Raw genomic sequence first — 21,268 nt, forward strand, 5'->3', positions numbered from 1 at the left:
AACCAATCAAATTTGCCATTTTCAACTCTCATCAAAATTTGCCATCTCCAACTGAACATCAAAATTTGCCATTACCAATTCATCATCAGTCCCTCCTAGGGAGGGAGAGATGGAATCACCCCAATGTCTCATCCACGTCGTGATGCGTCTCACAAATCCACAGCAATCTCATTTCCTGCAACAAAACAAAGAAAACACAGGTGTGGAGTCATCATCATCACCACAGGTAAGTGGCTGCGTATGGTGCGACAGGTTCATCAATCCTAACTATTTCCTAAATGACTTTAACAACTTTACATTACCCGGGGTCTTTCTCCGGCCAAACCATTGGCCCTCTTACACTATGGGTTCTAAAAACCAATTCCCATTGGCCAAACTGTGGTGCTTTTCAATTTGGGGTCTCACTCCCCCGATTAATCTCCCGGTGCCCTCGCACAATTTCTGGGCTGTGGCGTGTACCTCTCCCAGTGGGTCTACCCACCTGCACACCTCCACCACTGCAGTTGCCTCCGAGCTTACCTGCTCCTTACCCTACCTAACTACCTGGGGAAGGCCCTCTGGCGCTCTCCCCACTCGGTGCCCTCTCTGGCACTGGGCTACCCGATCCACACCCGGGATCCTCAGGCACCCACTCACAACTACCGGCTCCCAGAGCCCACCTGCGGCCTCACCTGGCCGACATCCTCACAGTGGTGGAGTGCCCAACCAACTACACACACTAACAGGCTACACGCCCAGCCATTTCCACAACACTAATGCACCCATCCACAACACCATTCTGCAACCGCACCACAAATGCCAATATCCAACCACAATTTACCTATACCCTCTACCTAACACTTACACTACCCGCCCCGGGTATCCGTGATGGGGGTCCACTCTTCCCCCATTCACACCTTCGCACCATGCACACCACTCCGTACCACTCACTCCAACTCTCTCCACACACCTGTACCTGCACACCTGTGCTCTCACACCTGGTGCCACCTGCACCCTTCTCTCCCCAAGCGCATTCGCGCTGATCCACAACACTCATTACTCACACACTGTTCCACACACCTGTCCAGTTGCACACCTGTGCAATCACACCTGTTCAATCCTCACACACACGGCATCATCTCAGCTAACTACTCCCTTCTGAAACTTGCGCGTCCCAGTCGTCCCTTTAAACTATTGCGCTCCCTCGTCATTATCATCCATACTAATCTACCTGCGTCCCCACTACAGGTATCAGTCACTAACTAACCTTATCGTCACCTAATGTCATCTTCGCTAGATCCCTACAATATAACCTAACCCACCCGGGCTAGTTTTCACTGCCATCAACCCCATAAGCTATTGCGCATTTGCCCCACCTATGGGAAGGGCGGCAGGGATGCCAGCCTTACCCACCGGGCCCATCGCTCAGTACCAATTTTGCACATCAAATTTCAACAAATCAAAAATTTGCCAATCACTACCCATCATCTGCCAATCACTACTGCCACTCCTTTGCCAATCATCAAATTTTGTTTTTCTCTAATTTTGGGGCCAAAACACTAACCTCATCACCCAGTCTACTCACTAATGCCTCTCGGTGCGCCAATTCCTGTCCAAAGCCCGGCTTCGTACAACCAAGCCATGAATGCGGGTTGTTTGGTGCCAGCGGCTGGATACGTCCGGCATTCGGTGCAGGGAAGGAGGTTTACCCGGGCCGAGATCCCACGCACCATCTCGGCACGGAGCCATCCCATGGCCCGATCTCGACCTGCCGGAATGCCTCAACAAAAAGTGGTCGCCATGACGACCCTTCCTATCCAGCCGCCCGCTCCGCCTAATGGAGCCCGGACGCGGCCGTCCCACGCGAGGCCCAGCGTGGATCGCGCACGGCGGTCCTTTCGAACCCGCCGTGGCTCGGATCCCCGCTGGTTCTCGCGGCACGCGAAGCCCGGCACGCACCGAGGGCCCGATTCGGCTATAAGTCGTTCTAAACTCTACCCCGTTTAACGTCGATGCTTCACCTGCATGCTTACACCCTGCAGCCCGTTCCTTGCTCACACATCCAGCCGTTCCCATGCTCCTCGTACCTTTCCTTACACACCCAGGTACCCTCATTCCACTCACAGCCTTGGTCACACACCTGACCACCGAACACTTTGGCACACATTCGTTGGTCGCACACCTCACCAACACACCTCTTCGCGCCCCCTCTTCTGTCACCTCCTCTGTGACAATCACAGGTGTGCTCTCATTCGCACACCCAACCACGTGCCTCACTACCAATTCCAGCGTGCATTCCCACTCACGCTCTACCATTCCAGGTGTGCATCCTTCCATTCCAGGTGTACATCCTCGCTCACCTGTCACAACCAACTCACGCTCCTTGTCACTCTCACTACTCTCACCTCCATTCTTGACAGCGCACTCACCCTTACTCTCGACAGCGCACTCTTTCCCCATGCACCTGTCCGTCACACACCTTTCTCGCGCACACTCTCCCGTCACACCCTCTGTAACACTTACCACACCGTGCTTCCATGTGCTCCCTCGCACACGCGCTACGACCGACTCACTCTCGCCAGCACCCTCACTCCTTGGCACGCACTTTTTCCTCACACACCCCAGAGTCGGACTTTCTCGCACACCTCCTTTTTCGCACACCAGACCTGTCGCACACTTCACCAACGGCCTCTCACGAACACCCGGGTCCATCTCGACCCCCAAGCTTCTTAAATCCCCTGGCGCATCATACGCACGACCATATTGGTCACCACTTACACCAGGTCCTCTTCCTCTGCGCTTCTCCTCCATCACCTGCGAATCCCTCATCCGGTTAATGAGCACATCATCACGATCCGAACACAGACTTCGGACCAATTCTTTACCTCCTCTTTTATCTCTTTCTTATCCCCTCTCCGTCGCTTCTTAATTTCGCTCACCCCTTCTTCCACTTCTTCTAATTTCTGCTTCACCTCCTTTATTCCCCGGTACGTCTCCTCAAGCTCGTCCTCCAAGGCTACCTTGACCGTTTCCATGTGCGTCCTCACTTGCCGGTCCTTCGTCTCCATTACCTCTACCACCTCGTCCAACCTCGCTGTCAGTCCCTCACGTACCATCTGACATTCCCTCTTCGTCGCTATCAAGTCGTCTTTTAGTTCTTTCTGTGTCGCTTTTAAACCTCCTATTACCGCTGTGTTCTTTTGAACCTGCTCCACTAACTCCGTCTGTCCCACCGTCAGCTGCTCCACCTCCTGCGTCAGGTCCTCTATGCCCCCTTGTAACTTTACAGTCCCCTTTCTCACCTCCTTCTCCATGTGCTCCTGACAGTGCCTCACCTCCTCGCGCACTCCTCCGACCTCCTCACTCACTCCTCTTCTGATCTCCTCTCCCATCACTTGCATCTCCTGCCCAGATGCCACCCTCATCTGCTCCATTTCCTCCCTGTGAGCATCCAGTTTGGTTTCTACCCCCATTCTGACCCCCTCTATCTGCTGCCCCATTTGTTTAACTTCCCTTTCCGCTTGGTCCCTCATGTCCCTCAATTTGCCTTCCATACTGTTTTCTAACCCCTCTAACCCCTTTTGCATCCCTTCCATTTGATTCTCTTGAGCGGCCATTCTGTTTCCTACCCCCATTAACCCATGTTTCACCCCTTCTATCCCATTGTCTAACCCCTCTAATTTCTTGTCTAATCCCTCACCGGTACCCCTCGCTTCGTCCCTCATTACCCCCAATTGCTCACTCTGAGCCCTCATTTGCTCACTCTGAGCATCCATCCGATTCCCCAATTGCTGACTATTAGCCCTCATATCGTCCTTCTGCAGGTTGAGGGACGCCTGCATTTGTACCATAAATTGCTCCATGAGGGCCTGCATTTGGGCTATCCCTCCCACTTGTGCAGCGGGTGCGGCCGCCGCAGCCATGTGCGAGGCGCCATTTTGCGAACCTGCCGCCCTCACTGCTTCGCTCTCCTCATGTCCCTCAATTTGGTCCTGGACCGACCCTGCCTCACTCTCCTCTACCGGAACCCAGCTGTCTTGATCCACCATAGCGCGACTTTCAAAATTCGGGTTTTTATTTTCGTAAAACAAATTCAAATTTCGCCGTTATAATTTCGAGCGCGGAAAAAACGCGCTCCGGATCGAATTCTACCTCCCAAAGTTTGGGCCTAACAAATTTAGTCCCAGGTCCGAATCCGACACTCCTGACACCAATTGTTACAGACACGACTTTGATGTTATGGTGGGCCGAGCGGAATGGCCGCCGTGTCCGCACAAGTTACCCGATTATACTCGAACGTTGCCGAGTCGCGCTACGCTGAATCAATGATGGAAAAGGACACAACGGCTGGGATTAAAATGACACGACACCAAGGGTTCAGTTCTCAAGACCTCCGGAGGAGGTTATATTAGGGCGGAAGGTCAGATTACAACTACAAGAGGGACAGCATAGAAAGGCAGGCACTTAGACACACTCTTATATTAGCCCCGACAGACGACAGATAAACAGGACAAAACTGACTCACACGGGGATTGATGGCAAGGAAAGCGGGCAGTCGATGGCTCAAGGTGCACCGTTCTCGGAGGGGGTACACCGTTCTCGGAGGTACTGCAATACCGGGTCGATGCGTGGAGCTCGCTCAGCGCTGGAAGGTCGCGACTTGTCTTCTTCAGTCGGGGGCGCATCTGACGTCACGTCCGGTAAGTGGCCGCGTATATCCGGCGGGGAGTGACACGCTCTCGGCTCGTTAGCTCCGCCCCAGATGGAATCGGCCCGTTGCTTCTCATTGGGTGCGTGCGGGGGGGGTTACCGGCTCCGCCCTTGACGAGGGGCTGACAAGGAGCCCCTTCGTGGTAACCCCGTCGGAGCGCATGGTCAATGGCGGCTAACCGAGCCGGTGTGAGGACGCACACTCCCCCCGCGCCGCGCCGTTGTTGTAGTTGTTGTAGTCGTTGTTGTAGTTGTTGTTGTAGTTGTTGTTGTAGTTGTTGTTTGGGGAAGAAGATGGGAGGAGGTATGGGAAGGTCCTAAACTCACTACTGGTGCCATATAATCACATTCTGGTGCAACGAAGAGTCAGAATTAATGGAAACGAGTCCTTAACTGACATAGACTAAGAATAACTAGCAAGATGTCCGAAAGTTGTCTACGTGAGATGCGGTGGACCTGGGCACGACATTTAATGGGGGAAAAAGGGGAAGGTCGGTTCTACAGAGTGTTATTTACAGGCAATGGGACTAGGGAATGGGGGATTGGGGATAGTTGGGGAGTATTGGGGAAATAGGGGAGTATTTACAAGCGGATATTGAGGCCAAGTCCCATATCCGCAACAGTATGTTTGTTTGTCTGGGCGATATCTCAGCCATCCTTTGAGCTGGGAAGCTGATACTTGGACACGACAATAACCAAGTGATTTGGCTGTAAGGGTTATTATTACCCTGCACTCGCGAAGCGAAAGGCAGGGTTAAGTGATCGGGTGCGTGAGTACGTGTGGTGTACATACGTACGTGTCTGCATTTTAAAAATCAATTTTCTCACAAAACGTTGGTCTGATTGACACGAAATTTTCACCATGCGAGCGCCTCCTCCTGTTTAATTTTTAGTGATAATTATGACGTCATAGATCACATGATATGGGTGCCATTTTGGAAAAAAACAAAAAGGTTCCACCTCTATATCTCCAAAACCGCTCAATGGCAAAAATTGAAACACGGCTCATCTACTATAAATAGATGAGGTGTGTGTGTGTGTGTGTGTGTGTGTGTGTGTGTGTGTGTGTGTGTGTGTGTGTCATACTTTTTGTGTCTATTTATTACGTACTATTCAAATGTAGTTTTTAACCCTTTAGACTGCTGCGACCCCTTAGACCTTGGGAGATCCAAAATACCCCAATGACCCAAAAGTCCCCAAGGACCCAAAAAGTCCTTGAAGACCCAAAAGTCCCCGAGGACCCAAAATACCCAAAAGTTCCTGTGGACCCAAAAGACCCAGATGACCCAAAAGTCCTTAATAACCCCAAAAGTCCTTGAATACCCAAAAATCCCCGAGGACCCAAAATACCCAGATGACACAAAAGACCCAGATGGCCCAAAATAACCCCCTGAGTACGGCAGGCAGGTTTGCTACAAGGCCGTGAAGACCAATGAAAATTTGGTGCAACGTTGTTTTTAACGATGACGACATTGGTGCCTTAATGATGACATCGTAATTCGACAAATACAATGCTTAGTCCAATCAGTTTAAAATTTATTGAGCGTGTCTACGCAACAATTATGTTAGAGAATGTAAATTTATAATGTTATTGGTTATGTGGTCTGACAGCCATATTGGACTTAAGAAAAAACCCTTTAAAAACCGAAGGGTGGGCTCACACCAAGTTGACTGCACGGGTAAGTATTCTATGAATACCATCTAGTTGATTTATTGATTAATCAAATAATTATTTGATTATCCGGTTAATCACCGAATTAACTCCCCGAGTAATTTTTACCTCTGAGTCTCTAATTCTCTAATAAATTGTAATATCTCATATTATCCCCGAGTAATTAATGTCTGTAACATTTTGAAAATGTTACAGATTCGGATGAAACAGTGGTGGTTTAGCTATGCTCTCAGCTAATTGAACAATAAATTAATTACGTTACGATTATTATTTATTTATTTTAATTATTAAACACTTATTTATTTCCTTTCTCATCTGGGCGATATCTCAGGCACATTTTGAGCAAGGAAGCTGATATTTGGACGTGAAAGTGACCAGGTGATTTGGCTATAGACGATATTTTTTAATTATTGATTAAACATCTTTTCGATTCACTATTTATAGATTAATCAATTAATTGATTAGTTATTTAATTTTTTCGATTATTTATTTAATTAATTTTCAAAAGGTCACATTTTCGGATAAAACACTGGCGGTTTAGGTATGCTATTAGCCAATTGATTAATATATTAATTCGTTTACGATCACTATTTATTTATTTTAATTACGCAATTAATCAATCAATTATTGTGCATCTCTCCTACCCAATACCGTCTCTATGTGCTGCACATTGGCATCGCCAGCACCGGAGGACATGGTATTTGTGTATTTGAATGTATCTCTACTTGTTTGTTTTGATGTTAGTATGATCGATGAATGATTACATCTTTTCGGGTGTTATTAAAGTTTGAGCACATGAATCAGTTTCATGGTAAACAGTCACCGTCGCTTCTCTCCCAACTTTATACCATCCTGAACATGAAAATTCTCTTGTAAGATGAAACAGCTTGTTTCATTTAAATTTGGGGTGGAACTGAATGCAGACCAACTTATCCTCTTCACCATCTTGTTCCTGCAGGACTTGAGGGGGTCTCACAACATACGCATTCAGTGGCCATCGCTCGTTTGCTGCTTCTTTCTGGTTCTTCGTTTTCTTTTTTTGTTTATAAAAACCATCCTCATCTACTTGGGATTACAGGATGATGAGGTCAGGATAACACTGATTGGATATGCAATGTGTTTGTTTTTCTAAATGTTATGTGCACTTGAATTTCTCAATGACGTCGCGTTCCAATTCATCCCAAAGGTGTTCGATAGGGTTGAGTTCAGGGCTCTGTGCAGGCCAGTCAAGTTCTTCCACGCCGATCTCGACAAACCATTCCTGTATGGACCTCGCTTTGTGCAAGGGGGCATTGCCATGCTAAAACAGGAGAGGGCCTTCCCCAAACTGTTGCCACAAAGTTGGAAGCACACAATTGTCTAGAATGTCATTGTATGCTGTAGCATTAAGATTTCCCTTCACTGGAACTAAGGGGCCCAGCCTGAACCATGAAAAACAGCCCCAGACCATTATTCCTCCTCTGCCAAAATTTACAGTTGCCACTATGCATTTGGGCAGGTTCGAGCATTCTCCAGGCATCCGCCAAACCCTGGCATCCACAAAACCAGACTTGTCCGTTGGACTACAGATGGTGAAGCGTGATTCATCACTCCAGAGAACGCGTTTCCACTGCTCCAGAGTTCAATGGTGGCAAGCTTTACACCACTCCAGCCGACGCTTGGCATTGCGCATGGTGGTCTTAGGCTTGTGTGCGGCTGCTCGGCCATGGAAACCCATTTCATGAAGCTCCTGACAAACAGTTGTTGTGCCGACGTTGTTTCCAGAGGCAGTTTGGAACTCGGTAGTGAGTGTTGCAACTGAGGACAGACTATTTTTATGCGCTACGTGCTTCAGCACTCGGCGGTCCCGTTCTGTGAGCTTGTGTGGCCAACCATTTCGCCGCTGAGCTGTTGTTGCTCCTAGACGTTTCCGCTTCACAATAACAGAACTTACAGTTGACCAGGGCAGCTCTAGCAGGGCAGAAATTTGACGAACTGACCTGTTGGAAAGGTGGCATCCGATGACGGTGCCACATTGAAAGCCAGAGCTTTCATTCAGTACGGCCCATTCGATTGCCAATGTTTGTTTATGGAGATTGCATGGCTGTGTGCTTGATTATATATACCTGTCAGAAATGGGTGTGGCTGGAATAGCCGAATCCACTAATTAGAAGGGGTGTCCACATACGTTTGGTCATGTAGTGTAAGTCTAAGTCATTTAAAAAAACCATACAAACACAGCAGCTAATAAACACCACACAAAATACACCACACAAACATGTCCTGGTGAGGGTCTGCAATCTTTGATTGCTCTTTCTTGCTTCATTTATGGATTCCAGCTTCTAGAAAGAAAATATCAAAAAAATTGACGTTTGATTAATTGTTAAAACGTTTTCAATGATCATTATCTAAATTTATTTTTAACAGGATTGCATGTAAATGTGTGTTAACATTACTCTCAGTGGCATTTAAAATCGAAGACAATCGGATATTTGTTGTGTGTTAATGATCATAAATTGTTTGACAGACATGTGATACCCTGGTGGATGCTATTCAGCTGCACTACGTGAAGAGGTTGCTCTGCAAACCACCAGTCATGTGAGATATTGCAATTTATTTACTTACTTTGAAAATTGATTGGAGAACCCCTTGTGTTCATGATGTACATGCGGCTGACGTAATGCATTTATGAGGGTCATTCATTCGAAAAGTTATTGCCACTTTCTCCACCCTCCTCATCCCCACCACCTTTCAACATCAATCATTCAAAATAACAACTTTAATTATTATCACATTCTCTTCTTCTTCGTCATATATATATATATATATACGTATATATATATATATATATATATATATATATATATATATATATATATATATATACTGTATATATATATATATATATATATATATATATATATATATATATATATATATATATATATATATATATATATATTGTTGCGAATATGGAATTTGGCCTCCATATCCGCTTGTAAATATTCCCCTATTTTCTCCAATACTCCCCAACTTTCCCCGATCCCCCATTCCCTAGTCCCATTGCATGTAAATAACAATCAGTAGAGCCGACCTTCCCCTTATTCCCCCATTAAATGTCGTGCCCAGGTCCACCGCACCACACGTAGACAACTTTCGGACATCTTCCTAGTTATTCTTATTCTATGTCAGTTAAGGCCTCGTCTCCATTAATTATGACTCTTCGTTGCACCAGAATGTGATTATATGGCATCAGTAGTGAGTTTAGGACCTTTCCCATACCTCCTTCCATCTTCTTCCCCAACAATTACAACAACAACAGAGGAGATGGCGGCGGAGCGGGGGAGGATGCGTCCTCACACCGGCTCGATTAGCTCCAGACCATGCGCTCCACGGGGTTACCACGAAGGGGCTCCTTGTCAGCTCCTCGTCAAGGGCGGAGCCTGGTAAACCCCCCGCACGCACCCAATGAGAAGCAACGTGCCGATTCCACGAGGCGGAGCTAACGAGCCGAGGGCGTGTCACTCCCCGCCGGATATACGCGGCCACGCGCCGGATGTGAAGAGAGATGCGCACCCAGCTTGGAGAAGGAAAGCCACCTGCGAGCGCTGAGTGAGATGCGCCCCCAGCTTGAGCAGACAAGACGCCATCCGAGCGCTGCGACCTCCCCGCATCTCTGGACCGGACCGAGTCGATTCTGACCTTTGAGCCCAGGTGCACCTGGAGCCATCGCTACCCGCCTGTCCTTTCCATCAAACCCCGTGTGAGTGAGCCTTGTCCCGTTTATCTGTCGTCTGTTGGGGTTAATATAAGTGTGTTTAAGTGCCCACCTTCCTATGTTTCCCTCTTGTCCCTGTAATCTAAACCTTCCGCATTATTGTAATAACAACCTTTGAGAACCGTATCCCTGGTGTCGTGTCGTATTAATTCCAGCCGTGTGTTTTCTTTTTCCTTCATTGGTCTAGCATAGCGCGATTAGTCAACGTTCGGGCACAATCGGGTAACTTGTGCAGACGTGGTCATACCATAAAACCGCTCGGTAAATAACATCCAAGCCACGTCTGTAACAATTGGTGTCGAGGAGTGGAATTCGAACCCGGGACTAAATTAGTTAGGCCCAAATTTTGGGAGGGAAAATCGAGCCGGAGCGCGTACGGCGCTCGACCGAATCGATTCGTAGCGCGTTTCCCGCGCGAAATTATAACGGCGAAATTTGAATTTGTTTTACGAAAATAAAAAATAAAAACCGAATTTTGAAAGTCGCGCTATGGCGGATCAAGACAGCTGGGGTCCGGTAAAGGAGAGTGAGGTAGGGTCGATCCAGGACCAAAATGAGGGACAGGAGGAGAGCGAAGCAGTGAGGGCGGCAGGTTCGCAAAATAGCGCCGTCACGCACGAAGAAGCGGGCGCGCAAAATGGCGCCTCGCTGGTCACCGCGCCGGCAACCGTGGCAGCGCCCCCGATGGATTTGAACTCGTTTTGGATACAAATGAAGGCCCTTATGGCCCAGAATTGTGAGCAAATGAGGGCTGATAGAAAGCGATTGGGTGAGCGGTTGGGAAACCGGATGGATGCTCAGGGTGAGCGATTGGAGGACCAAATGGGGGTAATGGGAAACCGGATGGATGCTCAGGGTGAGCGATTGGAGGACCAAATGAGGGGTACCGGTGAGGGATTAGAAAAGAAATTTGAGGGGTTAGACAACGGGATAAAAGAAGTAAAGAATGGGTTAACGGGGGTAGAAAACAGAATGGCCGCTCAAGAGAATCAGATAGAGGGAGTGAAACATGGGTTAACGGGGGTAGAAAACAGAATGGCCGCTCAAGAGAATCAAATAGAGGGAGTGAAAAATGGGTTAGAGGGGTTAGAAAACAGTATGGAAGGCAAATTGAGGGACATGAGGGACCAAGCGGAAAGGGAAGTTAAACAAATGGAGCAGCAGATAGAGGGGGTCAGAATGGGGGTAGAAACCAAACTGGATGCTCACAGGGAGGAAATGGAGCAGATGAGGGTGGCATCTGGGCAGGAGATGCAAGTGATGGGAGAGGAGATCAGAAGAGGAGTGAGTGAGGAGGTCGGAGGAGTGCGCGAGGAGGTGAGGCACTGTAAGGAGCGCATGGAGAAGGAGGTGAGAAAGGGGACTGTAAAATTGCAAGGTGGTATAGAGGAGTTGACGCTGGGAGTAGAACAACTGACAGTGGGACAAAAGGAGTTGGGGGACCAGGTAAAGAAGAACACAGCGGTAATAGAGGGTTTAAAATCGACACAGAAGGAGATGAAAAAGGACGTAGGGGTAATTAAAAAAGAGTGCCAGACGGTACATGAGGACCTGACGAGGAAAATGGACAAGGTGGTAGAGGTAATGGAGGTTAAAGAGCGGGAGGTGCGGGAGCACATAGAAAAAAATTAAGTGGAGTTAGAGGAAGAACTTAAAGGGGCGCACGAAGAGATGAAGGAGATGAAGCAAAAATTAGAAGAAGTGGAAGAAGGGGTGAGCGAAATTAAGAAGCGACGGAGAGAGGATAAGAAAGAGATAAAGGAGGAAGTAAAAGAATTGGTCCAAAGTCTGTGTTCGGATCGTGATGATGTGCTCATTAACCGGATGAGGGATTCGCAGGTGATGGAGGAGAAGCGAAGAGAAAGAGGACCCGGTGTAAGTGGTGACCAATATGGTCGTGCGTATGATGCGCCAGGTGATTTAATAAGCTTGGGGGTCGAGATAGACCCGGATGTTCGTGAGAGGCCAAGAGTGAGGTGTATGGCTGGTCCGGAGGGTATGGAACGAGAGGTGCGAGGTGTGGGTGAGCAAGGTTGTGGTGGTATGGAATGGGTAGCGGGTTGCGGAGGTGTGACCCATGCATCGACACCAACAGGGGTAGTTGTTGGAGGGACCGGGGAGGCACGAGAGCCCCTTGGGGGTAATGTACTGTGGGGGCCCGGCCGGTTCGGCCCCGCGCTGACCCCGCAAGGGGCGACGCACGGGGTCCGGCCGGCGGGCAACGACTCGCATACGAGGTGGTCCCACAAGGTCCCACTCGCGCCGTATGACGGCAAGAGTGATCTACGCGCGTACCTGGCGCAGTTCGACTGTGTGTGTAAGGGTAACGGTTGGGGTGAGGACGAAGGTGGAGTACACCTGGTGGCCGCATTGCGCGGCGCGGCGGCGGAGGTGCTGACGGCATTACCAGCGGGTGCTCTCACCCTGCCAGCCCTCCGCGACGCCCTAATTAATCGATTTGGAATAGAACAGCAGAGCGAGCTTGTTAAAGCTCAGCTCGCGCTGCGAAAGCGCAAGCCCCAGGAAGCCATCGGGGAACTTGCCCACGACATTCGCCGCGCAGTGGGGATCGCACATGCTAGCATGGCAGCGGATTCCCGGGAAAGCCTGGCGCTGGACCATTTTATCCAGGCCCTCCCGGATATTGAGCTCCGGCAACAGCTCGCCATGTGGCGCCCGCAGACTCTGAGCCAGGCGGCTGACGCTGCGGCCCGTTGGGAAGCAGCGAGGCCCCTGGCCCGGGGGGGCGAGCGTCTCGCAAAGGCGGTCCGCCAGATGGGACCCCCGATGGAGGGCGGACCCCTTAGGGGGCCCGCCCCCGACGTGGGTCCTGACCTGGCGGGCATGGTCCGGAGGCTGGTGGACCAGCGCCTGGCAGGACCTGGACCATGGCAGGCGGCCCCGGAGGTGGCCCGCGGTGGACCACGAGCGGGTAATCCAATTCGGACCTACAGGGGGGGGAATTTGGAATTCCGGAGGCAAGCACCTTACCAGGTGAGGTGCTATACCTGCAACCGCCTGGGTCACCTGGCGCGGCACTGTCGAAACGCGCGCCGGGATGATCCCTGGCAGTTGAGGTCCTCAACTCCGCCCAGGGGGGAGCGGGTTAGCCGACCCCAGACACCCCCCCGCCAGACCCCGGGAAACTAGAAGGTGTCGGGCACGTAGGGCGGTGTTCGGCAGCAGAGGATGGAGGAGAGCCCTCATTGACGCGACAGGTCATTTATTGTGGCCAAATTGGAACCGGTAGCCTGACAATTAGATGCAAAATTGCCGGCGTGGGGGTAGACGCCGTAGTGGACACAGGAGCTAGCGCCACGATCATCAGCCCTGTGGTCCTTGATTCGAGTGCAGGTGGCTGGGATAAGATCCAGCGCCTGCAAAATTATAGTTTGCAGCTTGCTACCGGGGTAACGGCCCCGATCATAGGGCGTGGTTCTGTGACCCTCAAGTTAGGGTCGGTAAGGAGGGAGATAGATGTTTGGGTGGCGGAGGTGTGCGACCCATGTTTAATAGGGTTGGACCTGTTGACTGCCAGCGGTTGTAAAATCGACTTGTGCCGGGGGATCCTGCAGGTGGGAGTAGAAGAGCTGCCGTTAGGGGGAGTGAGCACGGCCGAGAGAGCGGAGCTGGAGGCTTCCGAGGCCGTGACCATCCCCCCAAGGGCCGAGGCGATAGTGCCGGCCCGATGGGCAGCTCGCCCAACATGGCAGGAGTCCTGCGGCCTGGTCGAACCGGTGGCAGCGCAGTCCATACCGGGTTTAATCGTGGGCCGCACCCTTGTAAAAACGAACGGACCGGTAGTGGCCGTCCGAGTAATAAATATGAGTACAGAACCACGCACTATAGTAAGGGGCACGAGGGTAGCTGGCTGCACCCCCGTTGAGGAAGTCGCGACAGTGAGGGGCGAGAACGTCCAGCCGAGCCGACCCCGGGGGGAGCCTTCAATGACAAGTAGGAATTGGCCCGATCCCATTTGCGAGATGGTAAATCGTAGCAGCGTAGAGTTGGGAGGTACCCAGAGGGAGGCCTTACACAAACTGGTTGGGTCCCATTTGGACCTCTTCTCCTTGTCCACCGAGGATATTGGACGTACGGGCCTGGTGAAACATCAGATCCACACCGGTGAGGCCCGGCCTATTCGTCAGGCCGCCCGACGGCTCCCTTGGAGCAAGAGGGCGGAAGCTGACGAGCAGGTTGCAAAAATGCTCGACGCAGGTGTGATCGAGCCCTCGGGAAGTCCTTGGATGTCACCTGTTGTGCTGGTCAAAAAGAAGGATGGGACCACGCGGTTCTGCGTGGACTATCGCCAGCTAAACAACGTGACACTCAAGGACTCATATCCCCTGCCAAGGATTGATGACACCCTCGATGCCGTTGCGGGCTCAAATTGGTTCACAACTTTGGACCTCAAGAGTGGGTATTGGCAGGTGGAGATGGATAGGGCAGGGAAGGAGAAAACGGCATTTTCCACAGGTAAGGGACTGTATCAGTTTACTGTGATGCCGTTTGGTTTGTGTAACGCCCCCGCCACCTTTGAGAGATTGATGGAGCATGTACTAGGCGGCATGCCATGGCAATCATGCCTGGTGTACCTGGATGACGTCCTGGTACATGCCCAAACGTTCCCCCAGGCACTAGCTAATTTGGACCAGGTGTTCGGGTGCCTCAGACAGGCAGGGTTGAAGCTGAACCCGAGTAAGTGCACTTTGTTTGCAAGAGAGGTGGCCTATCTAGGTCACGTGATTGGCCGCGAGGGGGTAAAAACAGACCCAGACAAAATTAAAGCGGTAGAGGAGTGGCCCGCACCACGTACCATCAAAGAGGTGCGGGGATTTTTGGGACTCTGCTCCTACTACCGGCGCTTTGTGGCGAAATTTGCGGAGTTGGCCCGTCCCCTCCACCGGCTTACGGAGAAGGGGACGCGATTTAATTGGACACGGGAGTGCCACGAGGCCTTCCAAAAATTGAAGGGGTGTCTAACATCCGCACCCCTTCTAGCTTACCCCACTAGTGACGGGACATTTACCCTGGACACGGATGCGAGCCAGGAAGGATTGGGCGCAGTTTTGTCTCAGACACAGGAGGGCGTGGAGAGAGTGATTGGTTATTATAGTCGGGCCTTAAGTAGGCCCGAGAGAAATTATTGCGTCACTCGCAAAGAGTTATTGGCTATGCTGGCTGCCATGAACCATTTCCACCCGTACTTGTACGGGCGGAAATTTTTGGTTAGAACTGACCATTCCTCCTTGCAATGGCTCCTTCGGTTCAAGGAACCGGAGGGCCAAATTGCAAGGTGGTTGGAAAAGTTGCAGCAGTACGATTTTGATGTGGCCCATAGGGCCGGGAAGGCCCATGGTAATGCGGACGCACTCTCTCGGCGTCCTTGTCTGGGGGAAAACTGTAAATTTTGTGCGAGACACGAGGAGAGGGAGCAATTTGGCGATTCCGCCCCGATTCTCGTCGTCCGGGCAACCCGGGTGAGAGGGCCAATTTTGCCACTAACCGCGGACGAGGAATTTGGAGAGTTGGCTTGGAGCACGGCCCAGCAGGAGGATCCTGTTCTGGGGCCGGTGTTCCAATGGGTCAAATTGGGGCAAAGACCAAAGGGGGAAGAGGTCACCCCCCTCGGGGCACAAACAAAGGCATATTGGGCTCAGTGGCAGACCCTGGAATTGAAAGGCAACATCTTGTATCGCAAGTGGGTGGAGGTTCCCTCTGATCGAACTTCCTGGCTGGTGATAGTCCCTGACAAATTCAAGAACGTCATATTGCAACAGGTGCATGGTACCCGCTCCGGCGGCCATTTGGGCAGGACAAAGACAATATCTCGGGTCCGCCGGAGGTTCTATTGGGTGAATATGGGGCGCGACATACAGGACTGGTGTCGGAGATGCGACGCCTGTTCTGCCAAAAAGGGACCAGCACGGAGGATGAGGGCCCCCCTTCAATTACATCAGGTGGGGGCCCCCCTTGAGCGGGTGGCTATGGATATTCTAGGACCGCTGCCCCGCACCCGCCAAGGTAATAAGTATATCCTCGTTGTAATGGACTATTTCACCAAGTGGCCGGAGGCCTACGCCCTCCCCAACCAAGAAGCAGGGGTGGTAGCGCAGGCCTTCGTGGAAGGATTTGTGTGCCGGCATGGGATTCCACAGGAGTTGCACACCGACCAGGGACGAAATTTTGAGAGCAAATTGCTAAAAGATGTGTGCAGTCTCCTGTCAATTCGGAAAACCAGAACAACGCCTTTAAGACCTCAATCTGACGGGATGGTGGAAAGATTCAATCGAACTCTAATCCAACAACTGGCACTGTTCACCACCACCCGTCAGGATGACTGGGACGAACATCTCCCTTATTTGCTCATGGCCTACCGAACCAGCCAGCACGGGGCCACCGCATGCAGTCCAGCGTTGCTTATGTATGGGCGGGAGTTACGGGCTCCCGCCGACTTGCTATGCGGTCCCGTGCCAGACACAGTGGTTAACCCGCCGAGGGAGGGGTACGCACGTCACCTAGAGGAAGGCATGGAGCTAGTCCATGCCTTCGCCCGCCGCCAACTCCATCTGGCGGGGGAAAAGATGAAGCGCAGGTACGACGACCGGAGCCAGGGGAGTCAATACGCTCCGGGGATGAAGATTTGGTTCTTTAATCCCCGGAGGCGGAAGGGAAGGTGCCCAAAACTCACCTCCCCCTGGCAAGGCCCAGGAGTCGTCCTGTCGCAAATCTGTGACGTGGTCTTTAAGATCAAAATGGGGCCACGAGCCCTCCCTCGGATCGTCCACGCCGACCGGATAAGACCTTACACCGGCGAGCAGGCGCCCCCGTGGATTGCCTCGGCTTTAGATGCCGAGGCGGGACCCAGTACCTCTGAATAAGGGGGGGCTTATTAGTGCCAGAGGACTGGGGGATTGAGGAGCGATAGGCCCGGTGGGAGAGGGTGGCATCCCTGCCACCCTTCCCATGGTGGGGGCAAATGCGCACTAGCTTATGGGGTGTATGGCAGTGAAAACTAGCCCGGGTGGGTTAGGATATTGTGTGTAGGGATCTAGAAGATGACATTAGGTAACGTTAAGTTTAGTTAGTGACTGATACCTGTAGTGGGGACGCAGGTAGATTAGTGTGGATGATAATGACGTGGGAGCGCAATAGTTTAAAGGGACGACTGGGAAGCGCAAGTTTCAGAAGGGAGTAGTTAGCTGAGATGATGCTGTGTGTGTGAGGATTGAACAGGTGTGATTGCACAGGTGTGCAACTGGACAGGTGTGTGGAGCAGTGTATGAGTAGTGAGTGTTGTGGATCAGCGCGAATGCGCTTGGGGAGAGAAGGGTGCAGGTGGCACCAGGTGTGAGAGCACAGGTGTGCAAGTACAGGTGTGTGGAGAGAGTTGGAGTAAGTGGTACGAAGTGGTGTGCATGGTGCGAAGGTGTGGATGGGGGAAGAGTGGACCCCCATCACGGATACCCGGGGCGGGTAGTGTAAGTGTTAGGTAGGGGGTACAGGTAAATTGTGGTTGGATATTGGCATTTGTGGTGCGGTTGCAGAATGGTGTTGTGAATGGGTGCATTAGTGTTGTGGAAATGGCTGGGCGTGTAGCCTGTTAGTGTGTGTAGTTGGTTGGGCACTCCACCACTGTGAGGATGTCGGCCAGGTGAGGCCGCAGGTGGGCTCTGGGAGCCGGTAGTTGTGAGTGGGTGCCTGAGGATCCCGGGTGTGGATCGGGCAGCCCAGTGCCAGAGAGGGCACCGAGTGGGGAGAGTGCCAGAGGGCCTTCCCCAGGTAGTTAGGTCAGGGTGAGGAGCAGGTAAGCTCGGAGGCAACTGCAGTGGTGGAGGTGTGCAGGTGGGTAGACCCACTGGGAGAGGTACACGCCACAGCCCAGAAATTGTGCGAGGGCACCGGGAGATGAATCGGGGGAGTGAGACCCCAAATTGAAGAGCACCACAGTTTGGCCAATGGGAATTGGTTTTTAGAACCCATAGTGTAAGAGGGCCAATGGTTTGGCCGGAGAAAGACCCCGGGTAGTGTAAAGTTGTTAAAGTCATTTAGGAAATAGTTAGGATGGATGAACCTGTCGCACCATACGCAGCCACTTACCTGTGGTGATGATGATGACTCCACACCTGTGTTTTCTTTGTTTGTGTTGCAGAAATGAGAATTGCTGTGTGGATTGGTGAGACGCATCACGACGTGGATGAGACATTGGGGTGATTCCATCTCTCCCTCCCTAGGAGGGACTGATGTTGAATTGGTAATGGCAAATTTTGATGTTGAGTTGAAAATGGCAAATTTTGATGAGAGTTGAAAATGGCAAATTTGATTGGTTAGGAGGGAGAGAAGACGAATTTGGTTTATGGGAGGAACGGGGAAGACAGTAGGGATGTTTGTCGATTTGTAAAGTAGATGTTTATGGGTAGTGTTGTGTTTTGTGGATGCAGTAAGGGGTAAGGGAGGGGCCATGTAGGTTACCTGGTGGGGGGGGGCGTACGATAGGAACGTACCTGTCTCACCTGGTTCCCATGTGCCCCCAGTGTGCATCACCTTACATTGCGTGCACTTTTGCGCCCTTACCACCTTACTCACTTGTTTCTTCTTTTGTCTCCCACCTCCGAGGATCTGGCTTTGGGGTAGAGAGAGAGGAGAGAGAGGTGCTGGCTGCGCAGTTGTGGGCCTGCACTTTCGCTGTTTGCTGCCGGGATCGATACACCATATGGACCGCAATGTTTGTGGCCACCCACAATGGACCGCAGTTCGTTTGCGGCCAAGCACCACCCGGGGATGGACCTATGGGTCAACGTGGCACCTATGCCATACAGGTGAACCACTTTTAGTTACCACCAAGTGCACCACAAGAAGAGCAAGAGACACCTGCAGGGTTAGGGGTTGTCGAATTTATTTTTATACCAATGAACAATGGTGACTGCACCGGATGGTGCTGACTGTGTGGTGGGGTGGTGCTTTTGATGCTGGGAAAGGGTGCTCTGCACGTTATTAAAGGCCGTCGGCCACAGAGCACTCGTGGGTTGGTGTATCGATGTTGGCAAGCGCGCTCTCTCTATGCATAACATCTGCATGTGTTCCTCCAAAAACAGGTCCTGGATCGTAGTGTAAATAGCAGCGTAGTCGTGTAAATAATGCTCCCTACCGGCTGTATGTTTAGTTTGCGAATTCTTTCCGGATTCGGTTATCCTGTGGGTGTGTTTCTGAGAGGAGAAGGGTGCAACGTCGCAGGGGGACATATTTACTCATTTGTGAATATCTGTAAAACTGTCGCACTCAGGGTAGAGTTAATAGTAGAGGGAACTACATTGCGTGCCACACTAAAGTAGGTAAAAATTTATCGGGTCGGGACGCCCCGAGGGTAGAGAAGGGTGCAATGTTGCGAATATGGAATTTGGCCTCCATATCCGCTTGTAAATATTCCCCTATTTTCTCCAATACTCCCCAACTTTCCCCGATCCCCCATTCCCTAGTCCCATTGCATGTAAATAACAATCAGTAGAGCCGACCTTCCCCTTATTCCCCCATTAAATGTCGTGCCCAGGTCCACCGCACCACACGTAGACAACTTTCGGACATCTTCCTAGTTATTCTTATTCTATGTCAGTTAAGGCCTCGTCTCCATTAATTATGACTCTTCGTTGCACCAGAATGTGATTATATGGCATCAGTAGTGAGTTTAGGACCTTTCCCATACCTCCTTCCATCTTCTTCCCCAACAATTACAACAACAACAGAGGAGATGGCGGCGGAGCGGGGGAGGATGCGTCCTCACACCGGCTCGATTAGCTCCAGACCATGCGCTCCACGGGGTTACCACGAAGGGGCTCCTTGTCAGCTCCTCGTCAAGGGCGGAGCCTGGTAAACCCCCCGCACGCACCCAATGAGAAGCAACGTGCCGATTCCACGAGGCGGAGCTAACGAGCCGAGGGCGTGTCACTCCCCGCCGGATATACGCGGCCACGCGCCGGATGTGAAGAGAGATGCGCACCCAGCTTGGAGAAGGAAAGCCACCTGCGAGCGCTGAGTGAGATGCGCCCCCAGCTTGAGCAGACAAGACGCCATCCGAGCGCTGCGACCTCCCCGCATCTCTGGACCGGACCGAGTCGATTCTGACCTTTGAGCCCAGGTGCACCTGGAGCCATCGCTACCCGCCTGTCCTTTCCATCAAACCCCGTGTGAGTGAGCCTTGTCCCGTTTATCTGTCGTCTGTTGGGGTTAATATAAGTGTGTTTAAGTGCCCACCTTCCTATGTTTCCCTCTTGTCCCTGTAATCTAAACCTTCCGCATTATTGTAATAACAACCTTTGAGAACCGTATCCCTGGTGTCGTGTCGTATTAATTCCAGCCGTGTGTCTTCTTTTTCCTTCATTGGTCTAGCATAGCGCGATTAGTCAACGTTCGGGCACAATCGGGTAACTTGTGCAGACGTGGTCATACCATAAAACCGCTCGGTAAATAACATCCAAGCCACGTCTGTAACAATATATATATATATATACATAAACGCCATCTCTCTCTCTCTCTCTCTTTCTCTCTCTCTTTGTATGTATGTGTTCTATGCACAGCCACATCTTTTAAGTCACAAACGCCAAACTTGGGGTACAAATACAACTTTCTGTAAGGGGGGAGGGAGGGGGTAACATAGGCTATGTGCTTGTGGTCTCATGTGATGTGGGTGGGAGGAGCGGAAATTCTCTATGTAAATGTGTACTATGTAGCGCCACCTGGTGGTGGTGGCAGAGGGTATTACAAGTTCCTTTTTTACCTGGGAAACACCGAGGTTAAAGCATTCTTTGCATGGATACATTTATCCTCCTTTCCTTCTCCCCCCTCCAAAATGGAACGGCCTGTGAACGTATGTCATCGTGTGCGAGACATTTTTTTTAGCTGTAAGGGATATCAGGACAAATGGTGGTCAAAGGAAGCGCGGAGGGCTATGATTTTCTTTTTCTTTCTCGTTTAAAACATTCCCGGGAATATCCCAAGTTTAACCACTAAATTTCAACGCATTCTGTTCGGTGATTCAGCGGTGCATACATGTCAAACACACCTTAAATTGTACATCAGTATGACGTCACTTTCACCTGTTTGTAAAACCATTAAAAATGAATTCCTATGTGATGAATGCATCTTAGTATTAGTCT

The 21,268-nt window shown here is 51.0% G+C and overlaps 1 protein-coding gene across 1 annotated transcript in view; it reads left to right on the forward strand.

The window, feature by feature from the left end:
• Window positions 1–21,268, forward strand: part of LOC137436395 (stimulated by retinoic acid gene 6 protein-like) — a 171,224-nt gene that overhangs the window by 92,283 nt on the left and 57,673 nt on the right. Inside the window, exons 7-8 of the mRNA XM_068130143.2 lie at window positions 7,320–7,448; window positions 8,868–8,938. Coding sequence (XP_067986244.2) covers window positions 7,320–7,448; window positions 8,868–8,938 — 200 coding nt within the window. The remainder of the gene's footprint in view (window positions 1–7,319; window positions 7,449–8,867; window positions 8,939–21,268) is intronic.

The sequence above is a fragment of the Myxine glutinosa genome, chromosome 11, assembly GCF_964187855.1.
Source record: "Myxine glutinosa chromosome 11, kmMyxGlut1.1, whole genome shotgun sequence".
NCBI lineage: Eukaryota > Metazoa > Chordata > Myxini > Myxiniformes > Myxinidae > Myxine > Myxine glutinosa.